General features: G+C 31.3%; 1 protein-coding gene across 1 annotated transcript; it reads left to right on the forward strand.

Moving 5' to 3' along the window:
- The first annotated feature begins 64 nt into the window (after positions 1 to 64).
- Positions 65 to 4,084, forward strand: LOC107017735 (systemin receptor SR160). Its single transcript, XM_015217978.2, has one exon. It carries the CDS (start codon positions 247 to 249, stop codon positions 3,868 to 3,870), a length of 3,624 nt encoding a protein of 1,207 aa, XP_015073464.1. The 5' UTR covers positions 65 to 246; the 3' UTR covers positions 3,871 to 4,084.
- The last annotated feature ends 7,054 nt before the right edge of the window (positions 4,085 to 11,138 follow it).

An 11,138-nucleotide genomic window follows, 5' to 3' on the forward strand; every position in this document is an offset into this window, starting at 1 on the left:
CCCCCACCCCCACCCCCATATACCCCAGAGATTAGAGTGTGCTCTCAAAATTTCAACTATACATACCCTTCTTACCTTCCTAACTCTGCCTTTTGACTCTCTTCACATTCTACTATTCTTCTCCCTTTCTCTATTTGTCTGTTAAAAACTTATCTTTCTTTTGAGAAAAATATGGAACCCCATCAAGAACTCAAGCTATAGATTCAAGAAATCACCATTTAAGCTATAAAGTTTCAATCTTTGAAGATGAAAGCTCACAAAACTGTGTTTAACCAACACCCTTTAAGCTTAAACAAGCTTTTCTTTGTTCTTCTTCTTATCTTTTTTCTTCCACCAGCTTCACCAGCAGCTTCTGTTAATGGTCTTTATAAAGACTCCCAACAGCTTCTTTCCTTTAAAGCTGCACTCCCACCAACCCCAACTCTGCTTCAGAACTGGTTGTCATCTACTGACCCTTGTAGTTTCACTGGTGTTTCATGCAAGAATTCTAGAGTTTCTTCGATAGATCTCAGTAACACTTTTTTAAGTGTGGATTTCAGTTTGGTCACTTCTTATTTGCTTCCCCTTTCTAATTTGGAGTCTTTAGTGTTAAAGAATGCTAATCTTAGTGGTTCTTTAACTTCTGCTGCAAAATCCCAATGTGGGGTTACTTTAGGCTCCATAGATCTAGCTGAAAACACAATTTCAGGACCTATTTCTGATATCTCTAGCTTTGGTGTTTGTTCAAACCTTAAGTCTCTTAATCTTTCTAAGAATTTCTTGGACCCTCCTGGTAAAGAAATGCTTAAAGGTGCAACCTTTAGCCTCCAAGTTCTTGATCTTTCTTACAATAATATCTCAGGGTTTAACTTGTTTCCATGGGTTTCATCTATGGGGTTTGTTGAACTTGAGTTCTTTTCTCTCAAGGGTAACAAGCTAGCTGGAAGTATTCCTGAATTAGACTTCAAGAATTTGTCATATTTGGATCTTTCTGCAAATAATTTCTCAACTGTTTTTCCTTCATTCAAAGATTGCTCCAATTTGCAGCACTTGGATTTGTCATCCAACAAGTTTTATGGTGATATTGGTTCTTCACTTTCTTCATGTGGGAAGCTCAGTTTTCTCAACCTTACCAATAACCAGTTTGTAGGTTTGGTCCCTAAGCTACCAAGTGAAAGCCTACAGTATTTGTACTTAAGAGGGAATGATTTTCAGGGTGTGTACCCAAACCAACTTGCTGATTTGTGCAAAACTGTGGTGGAATTGGACTTGTCATACAATAATTTCTCAGGTATGGTTCCTGAGAGCCTTGGTGAATGTTCAAGTTTGGAACTTGTTGATATCTCCAACAATAATTTCTCTGGTAAGTTGCCTGTTGATACTCTCTTGAAGTTGAGTAATATTAAGACTATGGTCTTATCATTCAACAAATTTGTTGGTGGTTTGCCTGATTCTTTCTCTAATTTACTGAAATTGGAGACTTTGGATATGAGTTCTAATAATCTCACAGGGGTTATTCCATCTGGGATTTGCAAAGATCCTATGAATAACTTGAAAGTGTTGTACCTTCAGAATAACTTGTTTAAAGGCCCTATACCTGACAGTCTAAGCAACTGTTCACAGCTGGTGTCACTTGATCTTAGCTTTAATTACTTGACTGGGAGTATACCATCTAGTTTGGGGTCATTGTCAAAGCTAAAGGATCTCATCCTTTGGTTGAATCAGCTTTCAGGGGAAATCCCACAGGAGTTGATGTACTTGCAGGCTTTAGAGAATCTGATTCTTGATTTTAATGACTTAACTGGACCAATACCTGCAAGTCTTAGCAACTGTACCAAGTTGAATTGGATTTCATTGTCAAATAACCAATTGAGTGGTGAGATACCGGCTTCTCTTGGTCGTTTGTCAAATCTAGCTATTCTTAAGCTTGGAAACAACTCAATCTCAGGGAATATACCTGCTGAATTGGGTAATTGTCAGAGCTTGATATGGTTGGATCTCAATACTAATTTCCTGAATGGATCCATTCCGCCGCCTTTGTTCAAGCAATCTGGCAATATTGCAGTGGCATTACTGACCGGGAAGCGGTATGTGTATATCAAGAATGATGGGAGTAAGGAGTGCCATGGAGCAGGGAATTTGCTGGAGTTTGGAGGGATTAGACAGGAACAGCTGGATAGAATCTCAACAAGGCATCCTTGCAATTTCACAAGAGTTTATAGAGGTATCACTCAGCCAACATTTAACCACAATGGCTCTATGATATTTCTTGATTTATCTTATAATAAGTTGGAAGGTAGTATCCCAAAGGAATTAGGGGCAATGTACTATCTGTCTATATTGAATTTGGGGCATAATGATCTGTCTGGTATGATTCCTCAACAACTTGGAGGCTTGAAGAATGTTGCGATTCTTGATTTGTCATATAATAGGTTCAATGGCACGATTCCGAATTCCCTCACCAGTCTTACATTGCTTGGAGAGATTGACCTGTCAAACAATAATCTCAGTGGAATGATTCCTGAATCTGCACCATTTGACACATTCCCTGATTATAGGTTTGCGAATAATTCCCTCTGTGGGTATCCTCTCCCCATACCTTGTAGCTCGGGGCCGAAATCGGATGCAAATCAGCATCAGAAGTCTCACCGCAGACAAGCATCATTGGCAGGGAGTGTGGCCATGGGTTTGTTATTTTCCCTCTTTTGTATCTTTGGTTTGATTATTGTTGCCATAGAGACGAAGAAGAGGAGGAAGAAGAAGGAGGCTGCTCTTGAAGCTTATATGGATGGTCATTCACATTCTGCAACTGCCAACAGTGCCTGGAAGTTTACGAGCGCTCGTGAGGCGTTAAGCATCAACCTTGCAGCATTTGAGAAGCCTCTCAGGAAGCTCACATTTGCTGATCTTCTCGAAGCCACCAATGGTTTCCACAACGACAGTCTTGTAGGCTCTGGTGGTTTTGGTGATGTCTACAAAGCTCAGTTGAAGGATGGGAGTGTTGTAGCTATTAAGAAATTGATACATGTCAGTGGACAGGGTGATCGAGAATTCACTGCTGAAATGGAAACCATAGGGAAGATCAAGCACCGCAACCTTGTCCCTCTTTTGGGCTACTGCAAAGTAGGGGAAGAAAGACTACTGGTTTACGAATACATGAAGTATGGAAGTCTTGAAGATGTCCTGCATGATCGAAAGAAAATTGGGATCAAGCTGAATTGGCCTGCAAGAAGGAAAATCGCCATTGGAGCTGCGAGAGGTTTGGCTTTCTTACACCATAACTGCATTCCACACATCATTCACCGGGACATGAAATCAAGTAATGTCTTGCTTGATGAAAATTTGGAAGCCAGAGTATCTGATTTCGGAATGGCAAGGTTAATGAGTGCTATGGACACTCATTTGAGTGTCAGCACTCTTGCCGGCACTCCAGGATACGTGCCTCCTGAATATTACCAAAGCTTTAGATGTTCTACAAAAGGAGATGTTTATAGTTATGGTGTCGTATTACTTGAGCTTCTAACCGGCAAACAGCCAACAGATTCAGCTGATTTTGGTGACAACAATCTTGTCGGATGGGTAAAGCTGCACGCTAAAGGAAAAATAACAGATGTCTTTGACCGGGAGCTATTGAAAGAGGATGCAAGCATTGAGATTGAACTTCTACAACACTTAAAGGTAGCTTGTGCTTGCTTAGATGATCGACATTGGAAACGTCCAACGATGATACAAGTTATGGCTATGTTTAAGGAGATTCAAGCAGGGTCAGGCATGGATTCGACATCGACAATTGGAGCTGATGATGTTAATTTTAGTGGAGTTGAAGGAGGGATAGAAATGGGGATAAATGGAAGTATAAAAGAAGGCAATGAGCTAAGCAAACACCTTTGAATGCACTAAATGAAGAGTTTGTTGAAAGCTCACAAATTTTCCAAAATCATCATATGCAAAGTGTAATTTTTAGCCCCCAATTATTGTATGTACCACTAGTTCCCATCCATAAAATCTTGTGTTATTATACATAAAAGGAAGGTTGTTTTTCTTTTTTAAAACATGTAACAGTGTTGTATATAAATAGTGTATGAGTTTGTTTTTGCCACTTTTAGCTTTTTGCTTCTTTTTTATTTGTTGAGAATTGAGGAGATACATTAGCATTAGATTCACATCTATCTAATCCTTAAAAGCAACTGTTACACTTCTGACCTCATTGATGGTGACTAAGTTGACACTATTTTTGGCCCTTTCTTCAATCATTTTTCATGTCTTTCCTCTTTTTCTTGCATCTTATTATGAATTTCTTCGTCTCAATTTATGTCACATATTTTTCTTCTTGATATGTCTATAAAAGATAGGAAAAGGGTCAAACATACCCTTAAACTTTTAATGAGTATGTTTGACCAATTAAATATCAATAAAAAATATTTTTGAATTAAAATATTGACGGCAATAATATTTTTGAGTTAAACTATAACTCGAGTTTTTGACCCTCTTCCCATAAAAGAATGATATTTTATTTTTAATGCGATGATTTATAGGTCTAAAATTTATTTTGGATCACAAATTGTAAATGGTGTCTTATAAAATTGGGACAATGAGTCTTTACTTTTAACAATTACTCAATATATAGTGATGAACATGTTAAACTTGTCTAGATATTTCATTTAGATATTTGAATTAAGATTTGTTCTAGTAACATCTCAGTTTTTAATATCAAGTGTTCTAATTTTCGTATATGTAATCTCATTCGTCTGTTAGATAAGCAAGCTTACCATATAACATATGTTATCTCCTTTAATTATACATACACATTCACCTCAATAAGCCATAAAATTTCAAACGTTCTCTACTTAAGCTTGTGGTGGATGGAATTGTTATTCCTAGACTCCATGCATTCTCCTTTTGATTGCTAATATACATGTAGGGTTATTGCCTAGCCCCATACCACCAGTGGCAGATTCATGATTTTCATTAATGAAATTTTAAAAAAAAAGAGTAGTGATTTGAACCCCTAGACGACTAAGCCGACCTCTAATCTTATATTTAAGAGGTTCAAAATCAATATATAAACATAAAATTTCTTTAAAATGCCTTAAATATACAACGTAAACTTTTGCTAAGAGTCGACATACTCTAGGTTCGCCCCTGCATACCACTATGGGTGAAATTAACTTTTTTTATCTAATGAACGCCTGAAAGCACACGTAAAAGTTTTCTCAACATTTAAATATTTCTTTTGAGTCGAGATAACCAGGTTTGAAACATAACTTAGTTCAAATGTTTGGCTATATATTAAGCTCTTAAAAAATTGTAGCATGTCAATGCATGTCTCTTGTTCTGCATGTGTGCAGTTAAGACATCATATCCTTCATTCAACTACAGGTTTTGTAGGGCCTTTTAGTCTCTTCTTCTTGCCACCTTCCTAACTCTGAGAATTTTCTTTTATTTTTTTTGGTTGAACTTAAATAATAATTATAGTTAATCATTTAATAAAAGTCAAATATGTAATCTAAGAAAATAAATTGAAATATGTTGTAGCAACTTAAAATATACTAATATTCTAGATTATTCAAATTCTTAAAAAAATATTATAAGTATCGTGTCAGATCCTTTAAAAATGTGTTACTTTGAAAAAATTCAGTATATATATATCCATCGATATTTTTAAAAAGTTCAAGTAACATACATGATGCAATACTGCTCTTTTAGATATTTGGTATGTAGAAAAACATTTTTCTGCCACCAAATATCAATAAATATTTTCGCTGAAAAATATTTTTTTAAAAAAAAGTAAATTATTTAGAAATACACCCTTATTTTTCAAAATTTGCTCTCCAATAATTAATAAGGGTCTATATAAAAAGGAAAATAATACTTCCATAATACAGACAGCTAGCAAGCTTTGACCATTCAACTAACGTATTTCTCCATCACATGATTGAATAGTTTATTTATATCTTAATCAAAAGGAAATTGGAAAATTATTTGCATCCCCCCCCCCCCAACACACACAAGGTTGAATTTATGACATAACATTTCTTGCTTAATAAATTTGGGTAGAATTCGAAATTTTGTTTTAAATTTATATTCAAAATTCATTTAATATATGTATATAAATACTTTTGAAATTTGATAAGTTACTGTTATTTTGCAGTCAAAATATATTTAAACAAAGACAAAAATAATTGGAGAAAAAAAAAAGGTTCCAAATTCATAGAAATTTGTGGTTTCTTATAGCTAGATGCGGACATAATAGCCCTTAAGACCCTAACAATCAATCTCGAGTCGTACGTCAACCTGTTTTATCAATGTGTAGCGAGCATCAGAACGTAGATACATGCTATGAGATAGCCTTTCTAATGTCAAGTGTGCCTTCATTTCACATTAACACGATAATTTATTTTTTCTGACCTATTAAATGAGATTTTGTAGAGAATAAAAGATATTTTAGAAATCCCCAAAAGCTTTGGATTAATCTTTTTGTTGTCATCATTCCCTTAGAATTCCCATGGAATAGGCCTTGAAGCCTCCCCCTTGTACTATTCCTCTTCCTTTTTACAATTTTTACTATTAAATATTAATCAAATTAACAAAGTTGCTTTTTCGTGAGCCACGCAAGTCATCATTAATATTTTTATTTAAATAAACTATTTACATTACGTCTTATAAATTATGATTTTTTTCGAAATCTTACTAACACATGAGAATGCTTTATGCACTAGACTAGTGCAAACAAATTTAACCCTTTATTCTTTTACAATGAAGCACAATTTATTTTTTAACTATACATGTTCATTTTGATTATAATTCCCAATTATCAATAAAGTCTTGAATTGCACAATTAGTACTCCTATTTGAATGTGATTTGTGACATTGTAATCTTAAATTCTACTTTTAAGATGACTAAATAGACCTCTCATTCATTAATTAATTCTTTTTTGCGTTTGCACGCTTCATGTAATGTGTGCATGTGCACGTGTGCTCTTTGCTTCAACACTATGCAATTCCCATAATAAAAGGACTTAGATTTTTCAAAAATTGTTGAATACCTACCAAAATATAGGTCCTATTTTCAAGATTTGGATCCAAAAACAATGTAATTTCATCCCTTCATTTTTTTTAAAAAATGAATTGGTAAGCTTATAAGCTGGTTAAATCAGCTTATAATAATTTATAAATATTTTTTTGTTTAATTTAATTCATGAAGTTTATCCTGATTAATCACACTTTTGATAGTAATGAAGTATGCACAAGTAAAGGAAAATCGATCAATCTTTACTCAATAGAAATTCTTAGTAAATTATACCTTGCATTTATTATTTCTTAATGAATATGAAACAAAGGGACGATACACTTTTAAATAAGTTTATTAACTAATCAATTATGTATCCTAAATGACTACTTAGACTATCTTTACATAAAACACAAATTAGATTCCACACTTCCATATAAACATACGATCACTTATTTATAAAATCAGATTCTAACACTTTGATATTTTTCAATATTTGATGCTTATTAATTACTACAACCCCCCCCCCCCCTTAAAAAAAAACACAAATCTTCCTCCCTACCCATATATATAACAAGAATATATAAAAAGTAGAGGTATTGAATTCCAAGGGTGGACCAAATAAAAAAAGGGTCCCATTATTATAAATTCCGATGCATGCACGCAAAACCAATTGGATGTTTATAAATATCACTTGGATTATAAATTTTCACCTTATTTTTATTTGATGAAATTCAAAAATTTGTCCCCTTCTTATGGACAACTTGCCATCACATATGCTTAATGTTATGTCCTTTAATTTGTGTGTTTCTGTGTGCTCTAAAACCTAAAATAGGTTCAATTTATATACCACTAAATCTCTTTATAACGAAAATAACAATTATTAAAATATTTTTTAACCATTATAATAAAATGTTGTTATAAAAAAGATATATTATGTAATATAATATGAAAAAATGTTTTGAAAAAAAAAATGAGTCATTACAAATGATGAAAATTACATTTTTTGCAAGCTAAATGTGTTACTTTTCGAAATGTGAAATTGATAAGACAAAACGTGTAACGTGTAAACTCAATGTTTTAAAAAATAATATGTTTAATTTAAGTAATTTTTAAATATACTTAAGTACTTTCTGCTCCCTCTGTCTCAAATACTCTCATTTTCTATTTACACGTCTCTTGTGAAAACATTAATTAAGCAGATTTGGTTATTTTGCCCTTAGTTATATATTAAAATATATTTTGTTGAATATCTACTTTATTTATGAATTATAATTAAGATTTTTCTAATTTTGTAAAACAATTCCTATTACAAATAAAATAAAAATAATATTAAATTTTATCTTAAATTTTTAAAAATGATAAATATTTTGAGGTAAATAGTTTTATAAGGACGGTAAATATTCAGAGATTGGAGTTTTTTTATTTGACTTTATAGCTATCAAAATAACTACTTATAAATAGAAGGAAATTTCTTCCTTTTTTAATTATTATTTTCTTTTGGCTTGTGGAGTGTAGCAATAACGTATATAAATAAATATTTTTTCCGTTCAATAATAATTATTATCTATACTATTTAGTATATCTAACAATATCTGCACATTTTAAAAAATATATATTATACATTTCCCGAGGTTTTTATATTTTTGGGAGGTAAAAACCTTGACTCTTCTAAAACAGTCAGTACGTATTATATTATTAATTACAAATACCTAAGCTAAAGTATTTCATTCAACAAAATCGATGTGTTTTATTTTATTTTTTATTAAAATCGATGTGTTTTATATTACTAGTGTTCACATGCATGTAAACTTCACTTTTAATAAAGTTTTTTAAATAAATAAATAAACCTTTTCCCCAAGAAGTTGCATTATGCGTGTATTTAAAGGTTGTATTTAAGACAAAATACTCAAATAGTTTTGATTCGAAAATGTAAATATTATATTTATATGTTAGTGTTATCTTTTGGAGGTTACGCTCGGTATTCGATATTATTTTAGAATCTCAAATTATATTATTTTGGAATTTCAATTAATTTAAATTTATATTGTATAAATATATAAATTATTTTTTTTTCTTAGGCCATCATATACATTTGAATGAGCTAAATTTTTTGAAATTATTTAATAATAGGTATGGAAAGTGTATCAATTATAATTTTTTTTAAATATTTTAAATTACTTTATTTACGATAGACTAATACAAACGGAATCCATTTTTTTTTGACAGAGATGCATCCAAACACCTTCAACGTGCAATATTCTTGTTGACCAAAAAAGAAGAAATGACAAATTGTTTTATTTGTTTTAAATTAGTTCAATGAATTCAACCATGAAAATTTTCAAATCCTAAAAACAACTATTTTTTAAATTAAGACATCTCACCTTCAATCACAGTTACACGAAGAAATAATAAAAAATAATTTGATATTTAAAATTTATTGTTCTCTGATTTTTTGAATTATTATGTGTTACCAAATCTTATTACTTCTTTAATTAATTTAAATTGATATAGAACAAAATTAAAATGTATAAAATAAAGAAATCTCAATTTCCATCATCCTCGTTAATTTTGACTTCTTTTTGTTACATAAATTAGAAATAATGTTCCTAATATAAATATAGGTTGAGTTCTTAAATATATTCGTACATAAATATACAACTATCATATAACTATATTTTTTTTATATATATAACATTTTTTAAATTAAAATATTAATCGAAAATGGTTTTTCTATTCATCACTGCTTCTAAATGACAGATCCTAGGAAGGAAAATAATTATATTTTTCAGTCTAGCTCACTGACAGCTAATATAAATCTACTTACCAACATATTTAATTAATAAGATTATTATTATTATTATTATTATTAACTCAAGTTGTTTTTTTGTTTTAAAAAATAAACAAAATTTTTATTGAAGCATGCCACACGGCCATCTATTGTCGGAAAAAAAGGACATGAAATTAATTTTGAGATTGAGTCATGTGTATTTGTTTTTGTCTAATCATGTGGATTACAACTTAGTTAACTTTAATTAATTAGCTCATTAATTAAATAAATTTAAGATTAATTTGTTATCTGTCAATTAGATGTCCTTGTAAACGTACGAACAAAAATAGTACAATTTGTTCGATTTTTTTCGTAATTAACACTAATTATTTTAAAGAAAATGCCTTATAATTAGTGATAACAACTACTATTACTTAAATTGAAATTTTGTACTAATTTTAGTCCCTAGCGGCTAGCGGCACAAATGATTCACGAGTGATTTAGATCATAAATTTCTACTTCTTTTTTTTTTTGAATTTTTTTGTGTCAAAGTTAAGTACCACATAAAATATTTAAGAGGTTACAAGTTTAAATCTCATGCTATATATAATTGTTTAATAAGACTTTCCCTATTATTTTTTTTACTAATTATATAGATAATAATATATAATGATAAGTAAATCATTATAATTGTTCATTCCTTTTTCAGCTGACGTGAGACTATTCAATATCCCACCTCATAATAAGGATTGAATTAAGGTGTTTAAAATCGAATCGAAATTGATAATTTAAGTTGAAAAAAAGATATTGGCTTATCAGTAATGAATTATTGGTTTAGCGGTTCAGATAAAGGTTTTTGTTTTTTTGTTATCGAATTATTGGTTCTTAACAGTTTTAAAGTTTTTTCTGAATGGGTTAACCGATAATCGATAGTAAATTAAATAATGACATGCATACCATTTTGTATATATAAATAGTGATGACTTCCAGGTTTTGGGGAATAATAGATGTTGAATTCTAGAAGTTATTGAATTGATTTTTATTAATGAGTTTAAGTCTTCCGCATTACTTTCTGTTGATATTATATTGAAATGTTAGGGTTAGATTGGTTGGTTCGCTCACATAGGAGGGTAAGTGTGGGTGCCAGTCGCGGCTCGATTTTGGGTCGTGACAAACTTGGTATCAGAGCCTTAGGTTCGTTGGTCTCATCACACAAGAACGAGTCTAGTAGAGTCTTAAGGAACGGTAGGGGGACGCCTTTACTTTTCTTTGAGAGGCTATAGGACTTTAGGAAAATTCCATTCTTTCTTTCTTTCGTGCTATTACTTGAATCCAATTGGTATCTAGGTGATACAAATTGGTATCTGACCATCTTCACTC

The sequence above is a fragment of the Solanum pennellii genome, chromosome 4 (genome assembly GCF_001406875.1).
Source record: "Solanum pennellii chromosome 4, SPENNV200".
In the NCBI taxonomy this organism is placed as follows: domain Eukaryota; kingdom Viridiplantae; phylum Streptophyta; class Magnoliopsida; order Solanales; family Solanaceae; genus Solanum; species Solanum pennellii.

What these genes read in the sequence shown, in the direction of transcription:
- LOC107017735 (XM_015217978.2), top strand. Translation starts at nt 247, where the DNA reads ATGAAAGCTCACAAAACTGTGTTTAACCAACACCCTTTAAGCTTAAAC.